This window comes from Parus major, chromosome 21 (assembly GCF_001522545.3).
Source record: "Parus major isolate Abel chromosome 21, Parus_major1.1, whole genome shotgun sequence".
Lineage (NCBI taxonomy): Eukaryota > Metazoa > Chordata > Aves > Passeriformes > Paridae > Parus > Parus major.
The window spans coordinates 2,641,520-2,662,392 of record NC_031789.1 but is presented as its reverse complement, the minus strand read 5'-3'; the positions used below and the strand labels follow the sequence as shown (position 1 = coordinate 2,662,392).

Sequence of the window (20,873 nt, the reverse complement as noted above, 5' to 3'; positions counted from 1 at the left end):
TTACTGAACACCGCTCCAGGCCTTTTCGATCGGTGCAGTGACAGGAGAGACAGAACCTCGGCCCTGGGCTGGAGCTGCTCGATGCAGCAGAGGGAGGGCCCGGAGCCAGGGAAGCCGGGGGGTCCCGGAGCTGAGGAGGCTCGGAGCCGAAAGGGGGACGGGAGGGTCCCGGAGCCGGCGGGGCCCCGAGCAGGGCGGGGACCTGGAGCCGGGGGGTTGGAAACCGGGGGGTTTGAAAGCCGGGGGGGTTGGAAGCCGGGGCAGTTGAAGCCGGGGCAGCTGAAGCCGGGGCAGCGGAAGCCGGGGCAGTGGAAGCCGGGTCAGTTGAGGCCGGGGGTCCCGGCGGTCCCGGGGGGTGTCCCAGTGGTGTCCCGGTGGTCCCGGCGGTCCCGGGGGGTGTCCCAGTGGTGTCCCGGTGGTCCCGGCGGTCCCGGGGGGTGTCCCAGTGGTGTCCCGGTGGTCCCGGCGGTCCCGGGGGATCCAAGCGGGCCGCGCCTCCCGGCCAAGCCCCCTCAGGGGCGGGGAGCGCGGCTGTCGCAAAGCGCTGCAAAGCGCCGCCAATCGCGGCGGAGCTGCCGCAGGGCGCGGCGGCGATGGCGGCTTAGGGCTGGTGCGGGGCCGGGGCCGGGGCCGGGAAGGGCCGGGCCGGGGCTCCCCCGCCGCCGCCCATGTGGCTGCAGCAGCGGCTGAAGGGGCTGCCGGGGCTGCTGTCCAGCAGCTGGGCGCGGCGCCTGCTGCTGCTGCTGGTGCTGTTGCTCGTCGCTTACTGGTACCTGGGCGCGGCGCGGGCGCGGGGCGCGGGGCGCGGGGCCGAGCCCCGGGGACCCGCCGCCCTCTGCGTTCAGGCGGCCGCGGGCGCCTGGCGGGCGCAGACCCAGCGCGGCGATGCGCTGCCGCTGCCTGAGGAGGCGGCCGGGGCCGGCGGGCCCCCGGGGCTGGCGGTGGCGGGCAATGGGTTCCTGCTGCTGGACGTGTCCGCCGGGCGGCTCTGGGTGCGGCCCTCGGGGCCCGGCGGGGGCCCGGCGCTCGCCACCGAGTACCCGGCGCTGGTGCGGCTGAGGGCGCTGGGCGGGCGCGGCGAGGCGCGGGCGGCGCTGGCGGCGCTGCGGGACGGGGCCGTGAGGAGGGTGCGGTGCGTCCAGACCGGGCCCGGCTCCGGGGACTGCGTGACGGTGCGGGAGGAGGTGGTGGCTCACCGGAGCCGGCCGCACCTCTACCTGCAGCGCATCCGCATCGCCAACCCCACCGAGCGGGTGGCCGCCTTCGAGGCCTCGGCCCCCGCCGCCGCCTCCGCTCTGGGCGGGCGCTTCGCCACCAGCCTGGAGAAGGTGGAGGAGCGGCAGTTCCTGCTCTCCTCCGGCCGTCTGCTGCTGGCCGGCGGCCCCAAGGTGGTGCTGGTGGTGGTGGCTGCCAAGAAACTCGTGAGCCGGGTGCAGGTCGCGCCCAAGTCGCACTTTGACGAGACCGTGCTGTCTGTGGTGTACACCTCGGAGCCCATCGAGGCCTCCAGGCTGGAGGAGACCTTCAGCAAGCTGAGGGAGGCAGCCAAGAAAGAGATGCTGGAGGTGATGCAGATGGGAGTGGACGATCTTTTCCAGGAGCACCAGCAGACCTGGTCTGACTTGTTCATTTCAGGTAAGGAAAGTGATGCTCAGCTTCCATGGGGTTGCTTTAGAGAGTGGCTGAAAGCTCAGTGTGCTGGTTGCTGTGAGGTCACCAGAGGCTCTGGTCTTCCTGATGGGTTTTGGGACAGTAAAACAGTGTTCCTGATTTGGAACCCAGCCTGTCTTACAAAGTGGAGTACCCCTGACTATTCCTATGTATAGGAAACAATAGAAGAACATTTATAATCATTATTCTGTGTGTGCTGTTTTTTGTGGCTTCAGGAACTTCACTGACTTGCCCTGCATGTCAGTTGGAAATAAAGTTGACCTTTAGTGATAGCATGAAAAATAGATTTTACTTGGAAGCTAAGGGCTGTTCTACAAAGATGCTTTTTCTTAAGATTTTAATGTCTTACATAAAAGAGTAGCTGACTAAATAATGTAGAACTCACAACTTTATAAAAAGACTGTGGTCTTTTGACAGATCATTCTTGCAGAGTCATGATGGCAGGCCTGTAAGGCATCTGTATATTAAATTAGCTTTGTCATTAGTGGGTGTTTGGCTTTCAAACTCCCAAATAGCAGAGAGAGTATCTTCTTAGACAAACACAAGGAAACATTTCACTTTGGTGTTTTATGGACAAAAGCTTCTTAGATGTTATAAAGAACACCTGCATATTGAACATATATTTGATCTTCTTTTCCTGCTAGTTAATTTCTGACTGTTGGCTGTTTTCTTTTGCTACAGGGATTGAAATGAGAAAGATCACAGATGCACATACCCCATCCAGTGAGACTGTCAACATGACCCTCTACTACGTGCTGTCAACTGTGCCAGCCCCCCTGCTAGACCCACTCATCGGGGGTGAGGACAGGGAGAAGATTGAAGCCAGCCTGAACTATGCTGACCACTGCTTCAGTGGCCACGCCACCATGCATGCCGAGAACCTGTGGCCACCAAGGCTGACCAGTGTCACCCAGATCCTGCAGCTCTCAGACCTGTGGAAGCTGACTCTCCAGAAACGGGGATGCAAGGGTCTTGTGACAGCTGGAGTGCATGGACTGATGCAGGGAATGGTGCTTAGTTTTGGGGGTCTGCAGTTCACAGAAAACCATCTTCAGTTTCAGGCTGACCCTGACGTACTTCATAACAGCTATTCCTTACGTGGGATCCATTACAATAAGGACTTGATCAATTTAGCTGTTCTCCTGGATGCTGAAGGAAAGCCCTTCCTGCATGTGTCTGTGAAGTTCCAGGACAAGCCTGTCAGACTGTATGCCTGTGAGGCAGGCTGTATGAACGAGCCCGTGGAGCTGACCTCGGAGGCACGGGGTCACACCTTCCCTGTCATGGTGACCCAGCCCATCACACCACTGCTTTATATATCAACAGATTTGGTTCACTTGCAGGACCTAAGACACACACTCCACCTAAAAGCTATTCTGGCTCATGAGGAACACATGGCCAAGCAATACCCGGGCTTACCCTTCCTGTTCTGGTTCAGTGTGGCCTCCTTAATTACTTTGTTTCACTTGTTTCTGTTCAAACTCATCTACAACGAATATTGTGGGCCGGGAGCCAAGCCACTCTTCAGGAGTAAGGTATAAGGCTGCTGCTTTTGGCTGCTGTCCCCTGAGTGTTGTCAGCCTGATGTTGTGTCAGCTGTGCCTGGGCAGGCTCTGTCTTGGACTGTGATGATTTTCAGTCTCTCTTGAAAGAAGCAATCTCTAACCTTGCAAGAAGGAGGATTAGGGAAGGGATTGGAGCAGTAGGGCTCACAATCATTAGAAAAGATAAACTCATTGTCTGTCCTTAGACATTTGTGAGGCTGCAGGTGGAGGCAAACACAGCTTTCTGTCCTTTTTCCACACATCAGTGTAGGACTTTGCTTGTTTCTAGGCCCGCAGTTGCAGTTGTCATGAGATGATGCTTCTTATCCAGTACCAGCAAGCATGTGAGAGAGCTGCTGTACTTGTCTGTACTGCTGTGTGGAGGTCTGCACACCTGCCTGCCTGCTCTGAGTGTCACACAGCAGCACCCAAAGGCAGGCTGGTGTTCTGAGGGGAGGGTGCTTGATCTGCTGGGACTCGTGGTACATGTTCATATTATAGACACTGTGCAGTCCTCCATCAAATCACACCACCATCATTTTGGGAAGATGCTGAATTGCTGTTTCTCCCAGTCAGACAAAAAACAAAGCTGTGTTAAGGAAAGTACTGAGTGCTTTTTACTGTGAGTTGAAGGTTCTGGCTCCAAGCTCTTATGCATCTTACCTGGCTGTAAAAGAATTCCCAAGTTGTTTTGAGTTGCTTTGGAAAACTTATTTGCTGTAAAAACTTAGCACAGAATAGACAGTAGATGGTGAGTTCTACTCTTAGTACTGGGACTTTCTGTCTGTGTGTTGATACGAAGTGGAAATGCAGGACCAGACTGGATTTGCTGTGTGAGCTAGTTGTGCTGTTCAGAGGCTTCCCTCCTGAGGGCTGAACAGAGTTAAATGTAGGTTTTGTTTTAAAAAAAAGGAGATGATAGTTAAACAGAGCTGTCAGAGGAAAAGTTCTAGCTATAGATTGTACTGTTATTCCAAATTATAAAATCAAATTTGATTTTGGATAGCTAAGGCTGAGCAGGAGGTGTTGAACTTGACAGCTGATATGTATGGGGTGTTTAAAGTGAGTTGGAAATTTCCCTGTCATCTCACTGGTTTTGTCATTTTGAGCACTGGAGATCAAGCCTGATCCCAAGCAGGTCTGAATACCTGTGATCCAATAAAAGGTTGAGTGGGAGGTGCTCGTAGCCAAACTAACCTAGGAAGAGGTAGGATAGGAATGTGTATCAGACAACTGCAGTTAAAGCCTCTGATCAGGATCAGAACCTCAGTGCAAAGGGAGGGAGGGGTTAGGAGGTGATGTCAGTTTTTGTGTAAGAGCTGTGCCCTGACACACACCTGAAATGTGTCCTTGGAATTACGTAATTATGTCCTTTCACTGTTGTCTATCCAGTTGCCTTTGTCATCTCCAAGACTTGCCTTCTGCCTTTTCCCAAGTGACTTGTTAACCATTGCTGCAGGTGACTGTCCCCGACTCTGCCCGCTGAAGTGCCCAGAGGCTTCAGAGCCACAGCCCAGGGCTCACCTGACACCTCATCCTCCTGGGCACTGCAGGGCAAACAGCTCTGCTCCTCCTCTTTGTTGGACCTACTTCAGATGAAGGTGGTGCAGAACTTGATTCCAGAAATGGGGAAGAAGTGGAAGCCAGCTGAAGCTCAGAATCCATAGCAGTGAGCAAGCTAGATGGTCTTGAAATAACCTGTTCCATTAACTGAATGGGAGCATCCCCACATCCGAGTGAGCTTAGTCCTGCTTTCAGCCTCCACTTGCACAAGACACCTGGCAGTTTTGCAGCTGAGAACAAGGACCATTTGAAAGCAACAATCCTTTTGTGCCTTGCTATGACAGGAGTCTGAGACTTGGAAGGTGATTTAACAGTTTATCCCAGAAGCTTGTGTAACAGACGTTTCCTTTCCCTGTAAGCTGTTCAGTTCCCTAGGAGTAATCCATTTGGTGAAAATACTTGAAGATGTACTAAGTCCTTTGATATTTTGATCTGGTTCTTTTTTTTTTTAATTCTACAGAAAAATAAAGGATGATGATTCCCTTCTGAGAGTTAACTAGAAAACTTCAGTGTAACTTCCTTTCTGGTATACAGTTTTTAATTTATTGCTTGGGGGGGAGGGGGAGTATGTTAATTTTTCCTCCACTTCAGTAACAGTCAATTGAACTGTAGATATCTAAGTTCTCATAAGAGGTTTTTCAGCCTTTATGACTGTAGAGTGAAAAATCAATTTAATGAAATTGTTTTCTGGATATACACTTGGAAATGCTGATCTACAGGTTTCCTGTTCTAAGCCTGTTGAGACTTTGTGCATTGATTTGTTTTGGCTATGGGGAAGACATCCCACTTTCTAGTGACTTACAGGTTGTTTGGTTTTAAAATACCAAAGCTGTTGTTTCTAAATAAATATCTTTCAGTCTAATCTGATTGCTGGAGTGTGGTTGGGTTTTTTGTTGGTTTTGTCTCTGTTCTCTCCTGCCTTTGCTCCCCATCCAGTTTAGATAAGCAGAGCCTTATGGTACATCTGTGGCCAGTACTGACTGCAAATACTGTGTGGAAAATAATATATAAATGGATATAAGCCAGCTATAAGACAATTTGGAAGGCACAACAAGTGACAAAACCACACAGGGTCAAGCTCATCTCCATTTCCTTATGAGTATATATAGCTCAGCATAACCTTATTCTATCTTGAGGAATGCAGGCCAAACTTCACTTTGAAGAGCACAGAAATGATCCCAGGGGACCATCAAGCAGCAGATTTAACATCCATCCAGCAAGTAATGAATTTGGCACAGTTTGTGGTCCTAAGGAAAAACTGGGTCACTATTTAAATTCAAATTTTCAAAGGGGTCTGGTTTCAGATGAAAAGCATCTCTCAGGAAAGCAGATTTCAGTGTCTGTGGCTTTTCTGCAGATAATTCCATTTACTAATTTGTATAGCAGAGTTAATGCCCTTCAAGGGAATAAAACCAGGGAAGCAACAGATTCCATCATAAGCTGTATGCAGGTAAATTGTGTGTTGAAGGAGATATTTACTATTCTGCTTTAACAGAACATACCAGAAGCTCCTTCTCTTTCTGACTGAAGTTCCACGAGGTGCTTAGTGTCTGAAACATCTGGCATGAAGATGATAAGAACTTCCAGGGGCTATTTCCAAGCCACCACGGTATCTGCTGGAGGCTGAGGCATTTGATGTTCCCTGGCAGAATTGCCAGCAGCATGACACCCATGGAGCCCAAGGAAGACTGGAAAAGATGGATAAGCTGCCATCACATAAAGCATGAACAGAACAAAAAACAAAACAGCTTTCAGAGTGTTTTACAGTAAATATATTTGGATTCCTGTGAGCATTTCCTCCATAACAAAAGAACTGTTTCAGAATTCCTCCATGAGGAAGGGGAAAAGGAAAGGTTTCTCTATTTACAGTATGCAAGAGAGCAGAAGGTTGGATTTGTGAAATGCAGAACAGCTTAACTATACAAAATTCCAGGTTTACAAGCACACAACAAGTGAAGAAAGTTAAAATAGTAACTGACCATCCAAAATTTATACTTTTAGTTGGAATTCAGTGAAAATGATAGTGACATTGAAGTTAAACTGAGCAGCTTAACATGTTTAGCTTGTAAATTCAGACACAAAGAAAAGATCCAACAAATTAATGGAAAAAAATTTAGAATCTCAATTCTGCACTGTTAATCCTGGTTTCTGCTTTTGTCAGATAATAAATACAAGATGCCAGAGCAGGGTTTGATTGATCCAATTTGCAATTCAAAATGCAGCTTTCTCAAGTGCTATTGTCTGGGTAGGAAAATACATTCTTGAGAAGCAGACAAAACAGCAAAGCATTCTATATTTCTGCTTTCCACATGTGTGCTCCAGGCATCTTTCATCCAAAACAGTTCCTACTGCTGATGGGAGCTCTGGAAATCAGGGATTTTGCTGCTTGTTAATCCTGACATTAAACATTAGATTTATTTCAGCATGTTTGAACCTCTTGTTTAGTGTCTCTGTACAACACAAGCTCTGGTTCCAAAACTGCCATTATGATATTTGTTTCCATTCTAGTAAGTTTGTTCCCTATGGGGAACATATTTAATGTCCTGGCTTATGGGATAGAGATGTTTGGTTTTAAAATAACCAGCATATTGTTTTAAAATAACCAGCAACAATGGTTGGTGGATAGAAAGGTAACAAAGGATGGAAAATTCCTGTAGTAGAAGATAAGAAAAAAAAAAGAGACAGGGGTAAGCACTGATATCACTGATATCTAGTCACTGATCTCAAATGTCAGTTAATGAATTAGGACACTTCCTTTTTGGCAGCATCTCTGGAGGGGTGTAAATGCCTGCTCTTGCCTGCTCTGTCCTGTGAGTGCTTTGCTCTTTTCAATAACAAACTCACAGTGTGTTACAGCCCAGGTCAGCGCTGCTCTGGGGTGTGCACAGGCTCATTTGCAGTGCTGCAGGAACCCTGTTCTCTTCCAGGGCTGTGCTGCTGATCTAACAAAGGGAAATAGGAAAGGAACAGAGTCTGACTCACCACAGCATACCAGGATTTCTGCTTCATCATGGACAGCTGGTTCTTTGTATGGCTTGAAGTACATTCCACTTCAAAGGGATTACAGGCTGGTTTATTGAAGAAGTCTGGCATGCTGAAACACTTGCAACTTGATCTGGGAATGAAGATACAGGTTTTCAACCAGTACAATGTGGTAGATGCCATCCAGTTACACACAAAATAGAACAAAAGCAGACCTCAGACCAAAATAAAACCCCAAGCAGTTGTAGAACTGTACAATAATTAAGGTAGGAAGGGAACCTCTGGAGATCAACTAGTCCAACCCCAGCAGCACATCTGAATCTATCACTGAATATATCAGACACTTACTGCTGACATGCCACCAAGTGTTAGAATAATTAATTTAACATTTTCCTGCTGTGAACACCTTTGTGATGAACTTTCAAGGCAATGGAAATGCAAACAGCTGCTATAGATAATAAGCAATTAATTTGGAATTCCTTTTAACCAAGTTGTTTATACAGCCTGGACCCAAGGCTATACAAACTGAAAAATGGGAATTTTTTTAGCAACTTATGTATATAAAGAATTATCCCACAGTGACACAAGTTTTCCATTGGTATTGGAATAGCTCTGCATTATAAATCATATGTTCCAGAGATAAAGGACACAGTATAAAATGGTGTGGAGTTGAGCCTGCAGCACCCAGGAACTGGCACCATGCTTGGAGTCCTCTTTGCTGTGTTAACCCTGGCACCTGCAGGTATGTGTCCAACTTCTGCTTTAGGGTTTTTTTATAAAAAAAGTGAATTAAAATCTAAAAACAACATTCTTTTATTAGACAAATTGGACATTCTGCATCAAAGCAGAAAAAAATACAGCACAGGATGTTGGTTACAAGGCTGTCTCAAAAGAGTGCTGTGCTATTTCATGTCTTAGAGCTGTTTTTAAAACCTACTTTCAAAACATTCTATTTGTATGTCCTCTAGCCTTTGGCTGTGGGGTTCCTGCCTACCCACCTCTTGTGTCCAGAGTTGTTGGAGGGGAAGATGCAAGACCATACAGCTGGCCCTGGCAGGTTGGTCATTCTTTACTTTCCCTGGGACAGCTGGGGCTGTGTTACCTCTGCACAGCACAACTCAACAAAACCAGGGCTTAAATTCCATCTGGTGCATCTTGCCTGACATCTTTTGACTCTTCTGATCAATCCTAAAATTTCCAGGCTTTTTAAGAAACTTCTCAATGTGCTGCATTTTGCTCATTTTAAGTCAAGTAGACTTGGGCTATTTAAGCATTTTAAAAATCAAGTTTTGGATGACAGGGGAGGAGGGAAAGCTTTTCTGTGGCCAGGAGTTGGAAGCTCCAAAGCCTTCCGCCATCAGCAAGTTGTGTTCTGGGTTCAGGAACGAAGAACACTGATGAAAAATGAGTAAATAAAAGCAAAAATGAGCTTTGCTTGGTTCCTTGATTCCAGGCCTCCCTTCAATACCGAGCCAATGGCAAGTGGTATCACACCTGTGGGGGAACCCTCATTGCCACCAACTGGGTACTGACAGCTGCCCACTGCATCAGGTAAGGAAGAGAAATCTGACCCAGGAAGCAGCACATGAGCAGAAAGAGGTGAATGAAATCTGTATCAATGCCAGTTCTCCCTTTCCCAGTTGAAAGCTCTGAGTTTCACATTGTATCTTTTGATTAAAAGTCAGGAGAATGATACCTCTTTATTTTCTCAATGTAAAAGGGGGGAAAAAAACCCAGTTACCTGAATTAAATGTTTTTCATTTTCTATAAACAAGCTATGAACATCCTTCTGTTTTCAAGCTGCTATTAAAATTCAGCTTTGTTGCCTGTTTCTGTAATACACATCAGTGAGATCCACAAGTTAACTAATCAATCCACTCCCTGAAGAAATAATCACAAATATTTTGAATAAACCAATCCTTTTCAGTAAACTTCTCATATTATGTGGCAATGCAACAAAAAAATTATCAGGTACAGTGATGTCATTTCATCAAGAAAACTGTTTCCACAAATACAACCCCATTTTCCCTTGTAGCAAATGATTAGAGTAACATTAAGTTGTAGCAAATATCATCATATGAAACATGAAGGATTGGTGTGTTATTATTATAAATCCTACATATTACATCTATCACAGATTAGTGAATCTCTCAGGAGCCTGATGTGGATGCCTGAGCAGCAGCTGAGTAATTGAGTGTTCATCCTTTTCTTGCCCAGTTCTTCCATGACATATCGAGTTTTTCTTGGAAAATACAACCTAGCAGTTGAGGAAAAAGGATCAATTGCACTTTCTCCAGAAAAGATCATTGTTAATGAGCACTGGAATCCAGAGGATGTTGCAAATGGGTAAGCTGGTGGCAGGTATTTTTTCAGCTTTTAGGTGGAGGGTAAAAATCAAACTGCCTGAATCCCACTCACCTGGAGTTATGGCAATTAAATTCATGTTTAGAGCCTCCTGTTACAGTGTTTAGTTTGTACCTTCCAATTACCAATTAACAGTATCAATTTCTTATTGATTAATAATGTCTCCAGAAGCCATTTTTCATGTTCATGCTTGGGTCAGAAGCTGTTCCATGCAGTGATCTCTTTTGGACAGTGAAAAGGAATGAAGCATTTTATACAGCACTCTTTGAAGCTCTCCTACCAGCAGCACAGACACAGAATTACTGATAATTAATATCCATGTGGCTGAAGGACCCCTGTGTCCTGCTGCAGGCTAAGGGCAGTAACAAAGAAATCCCCTCAGTTCCAGTCCTTGGAGTGAATCCTAACATATGCTTGGTTTTGGTGGGGAAAAAACCATAAAAGACAATTTTTAACCATCAGGAAAACAGGCAGTTCTGCAGGGAATAGCCTTCCAGTCCATGAATTTCTTTTCTTTGGGGTTTGGGGTGCAGGAATTTTTGCTGCTTTTGTTGCTTTGCTTCTCTTTTGAACAGGCCAAATGCTGTGTTGTTGGGAAGGTAGAATTAGAAAGAAATTATAAATATGACTCTTTAGCCAGAAAGGCTGAGGAAGAAATACAAATGAAAGCATAGTTTGAATAATTCAAATAAACCAGGCTGGCATGCCAGAACACATTCTGTCCCACAATAAAACCAAGCTGAGACCCCTCTCCCCACCCTCATAAGGAAAGGTTTGAAGGACCCTGAGATAACTAAAAATATGCAAAAGCAGTGATTTCTATAGGTCACACACAAATGTTACTGTATTAGTGTACTCAGAAAAATTGGTTAGTGAAGGAATAGAATATTCAAAGCTATAGATTATATAAGTAATTGTAAAAGAGAGTTCTCTCTCTTGGTCTCTCTTGCTACTCTTTTAGCCCTCTTGCCTCTTGCTGCTCTTTTTCCCGGCTCTTTCACTTCTGTTCTGTCACTCTCTTTCTTAGCAATCTTAATTCTTGAGCTCATGTATTCATATTTTACCCCTTTTGTATTGTTCTCTCTGAGCCTGCTTTGAGCTCTATCTGCTGGCTCACAGCAGGCTCTCTCTCTCTCCCACACCCTGAAATAAACTTCTAACACCCAACTCGATTATAGAGGTCTCTGCTGTGTCTCAGACCATCCCCAGAAAGCATCTCCTACACTGTGTAATTGAGTACTCAGATTTCTGTGTCCTAATCCATCCTTCAACCCTTCTGACCTTCCCTTTGTCCCCACAACCTGTGCATGTTACCACAGGTACGACATTGCTCTGATCAAACTCTCTGAGCACGTCACCTTAAGTGATCAGATCGAGCTGGCCTGCCTTCCCCCTGCCCAGAGCATCCTGCCCTCCAACACTGCCTGCTACGTCACTGGCTGGGGGAGACTGCAGAGTGAGTACTTGGCTGTCTGCAAAACCATACAGTTAAAAAAAAAAACCCTTTCAGAAGTTCCTTCTCCTCTGAGACTGACAGCAAAAATTATTGATGGTGCTCCAGATCCCCTCAAAACTCAGTGGAGTGAGGTGGTTTGTTATATTTGGCCCCACTTCACTCACACATTGTGATTTTTCCCTTTCAAGGTTATTTTACTTGTAACAGAGGGGCCTTTATTGAGCTTTTGGGAGCTGTTGTAATTCAGATGTTAATAGTGTGCAGACTGGTGCATTTGCTAATCCCAACACACCTGCTGAATGTCTGAAGACACATAAGGGAATAGAAATGAAGAAAATCTTAGAGAGTTGAGCAGAGGTGTCAGCTTGGCTCAGGAGGCAATTCCTTGATGGACAAGTAAATTGTAAACTCTTGAAAAAAGAGTAGCCCTTTATTTCTCTAACAATGAGACATTTTTTAATGGAATGAAAGTTTTTAGTAAGTTCATGTGTACACGAAAGAATGGAACTTGTTGGAGTGTGAGACACAGAGTGTGAGCCCTTGTCTCTGATCCCTGGCTCTGAGATCCAGGAGAACACTGAATTCCATACAACATGAAATTTATGGACATGTTTGCATGGTGTTACATGAAAACAACTGTTAAAGTTAGATAGAAAAGCTAAAAGTGTGAGTGTGGAGATTAGAGAGTTTTCTTAAGTCACTGAGTGAAAAAGTTAAAGTTTAGGGTTTAAACTAGTTCAGAAAACAAAAGAAAAGATGGAGAATTTAGAATGTTGTCTCTTTTCCTTCTTCTTTCTTCTTCATGTTCTTCTTCTAGAGGTTTTTGGGCAGTAGGAGGTGATTGGATAGAAAATGCCACAGTGCAGCTCACAGGTGATGGGTCATTGGGTCATTAAGAAAAATAATTTACGTGTCTATTGTTAATTGGATAAGAATGAGTATAAAGATAAAAGAACTGAGTAGTTCAGGGCCATTTTGTGCCATCAGAGCTGAAATGTGCCAGGTTGCAGTGAATTAAACTTGTGCAGAAAGTCTGGGAAGACCTGCCAAGTTTTGTGATAACATCCTAATAAACACAAGGAACAAGATCCTAACGAGCTTTGGAGTTTTCTCCTGACCCAGAGAACTGAGATAAGTGGGACTCCCCATGAGGGAATATCCCCAAAGAGCTCAGCTCAGAGAAGCTGAGAAATCCAGGAGTGAGGAGAAGTGCAGAAGAAATACAGAAGAATGGAAAGAGAGAAAGAAACAAATTTTAAAAGTTATAGAACTAAGGGACATTCATACCTATAACAGCTTCTCCTTTAATATAGCCCCTTTGGAGTGTTTTACCTGGAGTGGTGGTACCCAGATCCCAGGTGAAATTTAGCAGAGCAGTTTTATTCTTCCTCCAGTGCCACCATGACTTTGTGTTTCTGTTCTCTGTCAGCAAATGGACCCCTGCCCGATGAGCTGCAGCAAGGCCTTCTGCTGGTGGTGGATTATGCAACCTGCTCTGAACCTTCCTGGTGGGGAGACATAGTGAAACCCACCATGGTTTGTGCTGGTGGGGATGGAATCACCTCCAGCTGTAACGTGAGTCCACTCTCAGGGCTTGGGTTTGGACAAAATGATGGGAAGGAAAGGGTAAGAACCCCACAGAGGAGCTGCTCACGCTGTGATTGTGTTCTCCTTCCTCGCAGGGGGACTCTGGGGGCCCCCTGAACTGCCAAGGGGCTGATGGCAGGTGGGAAGTGCATGGCATCGTCAGCTTTGGCTCTTCCCTTGGCTGCAACTACTTCCAGAAGCCCTCAGTGTTCACTCGTGTCTCTGCCTACAACAGCTGGATCGAGCAGGTGAGCGCTGGCAGGTGCTGCTGCAGAACAGACAGACAGACACTCCCTCACTGCCACCTGCCCAGGGAGATGTAGCACTCTTGATTCAGCCAAAAATCTCCTCCTCTGGAGCAGATATCCAATTTTTTTTCACTTATTTCAATAAGTTTTGATAATAGCAATGTGTTCTCCCTTTATCTTAGAGCTGTAATCATAAAGATTTATTGTGTATTTCAGAAGGGATTACTCAAATTTGCATTCATCCATGCACTGATTGTTGCAATTGCATCCTAAAAGGTGGAACATGCAGCTCAAGTCTGGAATGTCTTTTAAACATCTTTGAATTAAATATAAACTTGGACTGAGAAGCAAAAATCTTATTTCAGTTATTTAAATCCAGTGAGTTAAACACGTCACGTACTGTTCACAAATTCCTGCATCTCATTATCTGATCTTTCATTTGTTTTACTTTTTTTGTAGGTTATGGCAACCAACTAATCCAATGAGAACTGGATGAGAGATGCCAAGAAGGAAAACAGTTTGAATAAAGTCACAATCATGACACCTTTGATCAAAGAACTGGGAAATAACCCTTTAACAACACAAGCATTAAACCAAACACTAGTGCAATAAACAGTATTTTTGGCAAGATGAAAACAAAACGTGTCTCTGTCACTTTTTCCTGACTGTTGGCAAGCCTGTGTTTGGGGAGAACTCTGGATGTTTTTCCCTGTCCCAGATGTGCAGGGGGTGGGCAGAAGGAAGAGCCAGAGCATCACAGAACATCCCTGGGGGCTCAGAGGAGGGCTCAGAGGCTCAGGGCAGGAGCAGGACCAGTGATGCCCGGAGGGAAGGCAGAGGAGCCAGCAGATCCCTGCAGGTGGGTGCAGGAGCTCCACAAAACGCTTTTACAGAGGGGATTTGCACCTGTGATCCCAGAACCAGCAAGGGGAAGGGCAGGATGCAGCTCTGGAAGAAGAGATGTCTCTGTTTTGGAGTCATTCAGGTGCAGAGCTCGGAGCTGCCACGCTGGGGATTTTGGGCAAGGCGAAGAAGAATCATCACTTTTAGCTCAGCACTCAATTAAAGACCCTCTTTATATTTCTCTCATTGTTATAGAAGACAGGCAGTATAAAATCAAGGTGGATTTTTGTTGTGTTTTTCTTCCCCCAGCACATAGTAGATGTTTCCAGAAGTAAAAGGAATTATTATAAATGGAGGGCAAGAGAGCCAAAGGTAAGCAGCAGATAAAGGAAAAGGTTGGAAGATCATTGTGAGAACAGAAATGCTCAGAGATACATTTTCTAGGTTTGCAGTTCCTTTTAGTTTGATATTTTGCAGATGTTAACCTTTGAAAGTAAATATATTACTAAACAGAAATTGCATGAAATTAATAAGAGAAAGCAAGGCTGTCTATCATCTTTGGGGACAGATTTTTTATCACTTTTCTTCTATTTTACAGCCATTGATCACCAATCTGCCTAGCAAGAATTTGTTTTGCTTAATATCAGCCTCTGTTGAGAAATAATAGGCTTTATTTGGTTTAATTTGCCTGACTAAAAGTGTGATTTCCTATATCTGAAAGAACAGGGGATCTGAGGAGGGCTTTTTCCAATCAGTTTTACTATGCAGAACTTTGTTCTTTATCAGTGGGAAAAAGGATTACCCAGTTATTCAGGAGTCATCAGCTCCAGCACAACATCCTGAGTTTTTTTCATAAATGTTGTTAGTGTAAGATTGTAAATGATGGAATAGTTTTGAAAACTAAAATCAGGGTTTTATTTTGCTGTATGGAGTATGGATGTTCATGATGAGAGAGAGACAGAAAGGTAATCATGAAGCTCAAACAATAAAAATTGGATGTGCAAATGCTTCAGTAAAAACTGAAACAAAACAGAAATGTGATTTGTTTTCCTTCTGAACTGTGTAGAGAATATTGTAAAAAATATCTGAGCTCATTTGAACACATCAACAGAAATTACTCATCATATGGAAATGCTTATTAAGAACAAATTCTCAAAGTTTGATTTAAAAAAAATCAACATTTCCACTTTGTGATCACTGGAATCACTGGGGGAATAAGTAACCTATCTTTTCATGGCCTTTTAAGATTTGAAGAGAAGTATCATAGAGAATAAAAATGACAGCAAATGGTTTTATCAGCTTTTTTGTCACAGAAAAACTGTATCATTCATCTGTTTTTGCAGATCAGAGTGTGTCAAGGAAGCAGTCTCTTAAATACAGCTTTTCTTTTAAAATTTATATCAGGTGGAACAAAATATAATAAAATATGTCTTTAAAAAACATCCAGATAATGCATGCTCCTTTTGCTTTGTTTCAGAATGCATGGGAGTTGTTAAATACCCATAAATAAAATGTTTAATACAGCTAGATCCAGCTGTGGTTTCAGGAGCTGGAAGAAACACTCCCAGGACCAGACAATACCACTATTGTTTTTTTAATTTATTTTTTTTTTAATTCTTTTTTTTTTTTAGGTGTTTTCCCTCCTCCAATGCTGGTGGTAGAAAAACAGTTCAAAGGATTCTGACAGCATGCATGGTCTCCTTCTGCAGCCTCCTTGGGGCCATTTCTTTTGATTTGAGAAACAGCTTGGAAATATGGAAAAGCACAGGCAGAGCCCTTCAGGAACTTGTGTCCTGTGAAAACCTTTGGGCTGCTCACCTCATCTCTGTCCTGCAGGAAGAAAGGCACAGCTGGCTGTTCCCAGCAGCAGGCACAAGGAACAGATCATTCCAGCCTCAGCTCTTGGGGAATTTAAACTCCCTCTGCACAGCAAGTGAAGCAGAACTGCACTGTGAGAACTGCCAGTGCAAGGAGGAGAAAATCTCCATTTGTAGATTTTACATGAGTGACTTGAGACACGAATTGAATATCTCAGGGGTCACTGAAGCCAGGCAGGTGCTGTCCAGGGCCATCTCTGAACTGCTTGAGCGTTTCAGGAGTCCCCATGAGGACCTCGAAGCCATGAGACACAATCCTGACTGGGCAGACACCGTAGCTTTTAAACTCATCCTCCAAATCAGAGAAGCCTTGCTCAAAGCTCAGCCAGAAGCTGTGAGCCTTCAAACCACATTGCATCAACATTCTGCCATTCTGAGCTATGCTCTCCTCTCCTCAGAGACTGCCCATAAGTGCTGGACAGATAATGTCAATCTGTCACTTTATTTCACCCCCTGTGAAGGAATCTCTTTCCTTACCCCATTCCTGGGCTTGGGTGACTTTGTGTCCTCAGAGGCCACGCTAAGGGGACTGCACTATGCACAGAGCTGTCTGCTGCAGGAGGGACAGCAAAAGCTGAGCAAGAAATCCAAGGAAATCCTGTGTGCAATAAGCCTGAAGATCAGCCTGTTGATGGTGGCCTGTCTCATTTATCCCATTGTACTGATGTCCTTCAAGCAAATGATAGATTGGATACACAGTTATGCCAGGAACCTCAAGGAGAAGACAGAGGACTTGAAGAGGGAGAGGCGCCTGGCTGAGGACCTCTTGCACCAGATGCTGCCAAAATCTGTGGCCAAGCAGCTAAGGAAATGCCAAAAAGTTGAGGCAGAAAACTATGATCAGGTTAGCAAATGGAAAGGATGATGCCACCAAAGGGTAAAATATTCACCTAAAATAGCTCTTACCTTGTCACAGATTTGGGGATCCTGGGTTTGCACCCAGAGTTGAGTGTGGATGGAAATCCAAATTCTCCCAAAAGAGCTGTGCAATATGCCATGGGGCACTTAGGCTGATGGGAAGGAAGAAGAGCTGAGATTTCCAAATGCATAACTTTAAATGTCAAACATTTAAACTGGAAAATTGTCTTTGCATGTTAGAGCCTACCCACAACAGCCAGCCAGCACCATTGGATCACGAGTCCACAGGAGCAAGAAATGAGTCTGCTCCTTGTAAAGCATGAAAAATAAAATAATTGTTGCTGTCAGTGTTGAATTTAGCTGCATAGCCCTCAGCCCAAATCCTCATGCTACAGTAATTGCAGTTTCTCTTTTTCCCTGCATACCCCCCTTATTTTCAGCTGTGAAACACGCTACTGAATGTTTGCATTTAATCTGTAGGTGTCATTATCAAAACAACAACCTGTAATTGCACAATTAATTATAATCCACAACAGTCTTGACATCAAAAGTGCTGAACCAAGGCAGAGTGAAAAGGTGCTTGTTCCAGATTAATTGGTATTAGAAGGATGATTGGTTTAAACACTGACACAATTCAGACAGGCACAAAGAAAATTCTTTGCCAACAGCTGCAACACACATTTCTCCTCCTCAGTTCTATTCTTTCTTTTATAAGTTTAATTTTTTTAAAAGCAATCTTTTCTGTAAATTACTTTATCATGAAAAACATAATTTGAAGAAAAACAAAAGCCAGTTAATATTTTCTAATTCAACAAGAGCAGAGACAGCAGTTGAGATTTTATTTCACAGATTTTTTTGGCACCTATTTTTATCCCTATCACAGCTGCAATTTTCCTTTTAAAGGAAAATGAGACCCCACTTCTATAAGAAGTCTCTTGATCACTGCTCACAAGATTCAAATCATTCGACTTTCCCATTAGCAAGAGGTATTCACAGAAGTGCAGGTGATAAACTTTGGAAATAAAAAGAATTTTATGTTTCAAGGTAGTAGAAAAGAATTCAGAGCCAGAGCTTGTTAATTCAGGATCTATTGAGCTAAGACTGGTACTAAGTGCAGGCTGTTGTGCTCAGGATTTCACAAATCCCCAAACTCCCCAAAGGCTTCACCACTGGTGCCTGGAGCCTTGGCTTCATCTCCTTCTCCCCTGAACAGGTGACTATCTTTTTCTCTGACATCGTGGGCTTCACAAGCATTGCTGCCTCCTGTACTCCCCTGCAAGTGGTTGAGATGCTCAACAATCTCTACGTCTGCTTTGACACCAGGATTGAGTCTTATGATGTGTACAAGGTGAGTACAAATCCTCAGGAAAGGAATCTGCAAGCTGCTGAGATCTTTACTCTGCTTTCTGGTGAATAACAAACACCCCAGACCAGGAGAAATATGAGACCTCTCATCCTACAGGGACTACACCACATTTTGGCAAGTGCTGGACAGCTAAAATAAATTTAATTCTGATTTTCTTTCCAAAGGAAAACTCAGTTCCCATCACTTAGTGACACGTGCCCCTTCCCATCAGGTGGAGACCATTGGGGATGCCTACATGGGGGTGAGTGGCCTGCCAGAGAGGAATGGCACCAAACACGCTGATGAGATTGCCAAAATGTCCCTGGATCTGGTGGCAGCGGTGCGGCAAGTGGTGATCCCTCACATGCCAGCAGGGAGGCTGCAGCTGCGGGCTGGGATACACACAGGTACACAGGCTGAGGGGAAGGCAGGACAAAAACACAATAAGGAACTGCCCAGTTGGGAGAGGAGAAAGGAATTCTGCATCTCTGCTTCTCCCCATGCCTCAGGATAAATCTTGGTTCCAGCAGGAGCAAAGGGGTGAAATGACTTTTGCCTGTATTGGTGTGGAGAGGTCTGGGAAGGAATTTAGGTCATATCACCACCAATTATCTACAGCTAATCAAATTGTGACTTTTCTCACTAAGTAAATACAGGATCTGTATATGTATAAATAAATATAAATCTGCAGCCAAGCCCCAGATGCACAGAGCACTCCCAGTTCCCACATCTCTCTGAGGATACAGTGACTGGCAAAGGTGCTGCCATTCGACACTGCCCTGCACTTCTCACTGCTTCTTACCACTTTTTTCTTTTTGGGGTCTCTCTCTGCCTTGTGTTTTGTCAGGACCCTGTGTAGCTGGAGTTGTGGGGTACAAAATGCCTCGTTACTGCCTCTTTGGGGACACTGTGAACACAGCTTCCCGCATGGAATCCACCAGCCTGCGTAAGTGTCCGGGAGCCAGACCCATGCTCTGCCCCTCCAAGGCATTGCAAAACCCCAAACCCCTCACATCAGGCACAGCCAAGTGTGAAATAAGGTCTCTAGAGGAGAAGGAGCTTTCTCCTGACCATCCCAGGTCAGAGAAGAAATGATCACCTAAGGGAGAAACACATCCTTGATCTGCCATCCCTGCTGTCCCTGCACACGCAAAATGTTTTACCAAACAGACCAGAGAAACTCCTCTGGACTGGAATGGGCATGGAGAGTCACATCCCTTAATGTTGGAGTCTGAGATACAGATTGTGTGCCCTTGTTTTTAATACTTAGTTTTAGAATTCAAAGAAACACTGAATTTCATATAATATGAAATTCATGGGCATGTTTTCATGGTGATACATGAGAACAAATGCTAAAGTTAAATAAGAAAAGTGTAAATGTGTAAATTAGAAAGTTTCTTGAATCACTGGGTGAATGAGGTTTAGAGTTTAAGGTAGTTTAGAGAGCAGGAGACAAGATGGAGGATTTAGGGTGTTGTCTCTTGTCCTTCTTCTTTCTTCTTCATGTTCTTTCCTAGGAGTTTTTGGGTAGTAGTGAGTGATTGGGTAGAAAATGTCACAGTGCAGCACAAAGGTGTTGGGTCATTGGGTCACTAATAAAAATAACTTAGTTGGCACCTGTTAATTGGGTAAATGGACATATAAAAGACCTTGAAGAAGATCTTTGTTGGCCATTTTACCCCTTTACTATCACAGTGCACACAGCTCCTTGTACCTTGTAATGCTGATAAGGAAAAATAAACAACTGAGAACGAACAAGAGAAAAAACTCGCCTCCCCTCTCATCAATCTTCAGTTCAAAGGGAAAATAACCCAAATCAAAAGTCCATAAAGGGACACCTTAATGCCAAAAAATGTGGAAACACTGGGCTGATAAATGCAGGAGGGCTGGTGTGTGTTCTCTGGGATTTAGGGAATCATTAATTCCTGCTCTGCTCTGAATCCTAGCACAGAAGATCCACATCAGCTCTGCTACATATGAAGCCCTTCTCACAGATGATGCATATGAAATTGAACTGAGAGGAGAAATTGAAGTCAAGGTAACAGTTTTTCTGCAACTTTACAGCAATAAAGGTATTTAATATGATAGGGAGGAGATGATAGATTTGGCCATCACTCTTCTGTGAAGAGCAAACCAACTTTTAACCATGTCCCCGAGGTTCTTTTGCTAATTCAGCTGGAAGTGACTACACATCACTCCTCAAAGTTGATGAAAAAGTGTTCTGTGTGCTTTGAAACACGGCTGCTATGTCTGCACCTGCATGGAACCATGTAAGTATGGCCCAAAGTGGAAGGATTCAGTCAGAGACATGGGTTTAAGGCTGATTTTAAACCCCTAGCAACACTGCCAGTGACCAGCAAAGCAGTGACCTCTGAACAAAAGAGATTATTAGCACCCAAACTGCACATAAATTATAATTCTCTCCCTGATCAGCCACTTATGAGAGGAGAGAGAATAAATGCAGGACAAGGAGTAACTCTGGCCGCAGTGATCCCATGAAAACAGCTGTTTTCTGCTCTCTCCTTTTCTTGTTCA

At 44.6% G+C, this 20,873-nt stretch overlaps 2 protein-coding genes and 1 long non-coding RNA gene across 3 annotated transcripts; 2 read left to right on the top strand and 1 right to left on the bottom strand.

Annotated features, from left to right (window-relative positions):
* The first annotated feature begins 573 nt into the window (after positions 1-573).
* KIAA2013 (KIAA2013 ortholog) lies at positions 574-5,645 on the top strand. Its single transcript, XM_015648550.1, has 3 exons — positions 574-1,635; positions 2,353-3,206; positions 4,675-5,645. The coding sequence occupies exons 1-3, from the start codon at positions 669-671 to the stop codon at positions 4,699-4,701; spliced, it is 1,848 nt and encodes a 615-aa protein (XP_015504036.1). The 5' UTR covers positions 574-668; the 3' UTR covers positions 4,702-5,645.
* Positions 5,646-6,125: 480 nt separating this feature from the next.
* On the bottom strand, positions 6,126-8,125 carry LOC107213767. Its single transcript, XR_001524814.2, has 3 exons — positions 7,976-8,125; positions 7,761-7,893; positions 6,126-6,466 (listed from the first exon to the last, which is right to left on the bottom strand). It is a non-coding gene; the product is annotated as an uncharacterized LOC107213767 (long non-coding RNA).
* A 266-nt stretch (positions 8,126-8,391) lies between these two features.
* Positions 8,392-14,056, top strand: LOC107213766 (chymotrypsin-like elastase family member 2A). The gene is made up of 8 exons (XM_015648551.1): positions 8,392-8,502; positions 8,729-8,817; positions 9,214-9,311; positions 9,978-10,106; positions 11,444-11,580; positions 13,010-13,155; positions 13,263-13,415; positions 13,875-14,056. Exons 1-8 carry the CDS (start codon positions 8,460-8,462, stop codon positions 13,890-13,892), a joined length of 813 nt encoding a protein of 270 aa, XP_015504037.1. The 5' UTR covers positions 8,392-8,459; the 3' UTR covers positions 13,893-14,056.
* Positions 14,057-20,873: the final 6,817 nt, after the last annotated feature.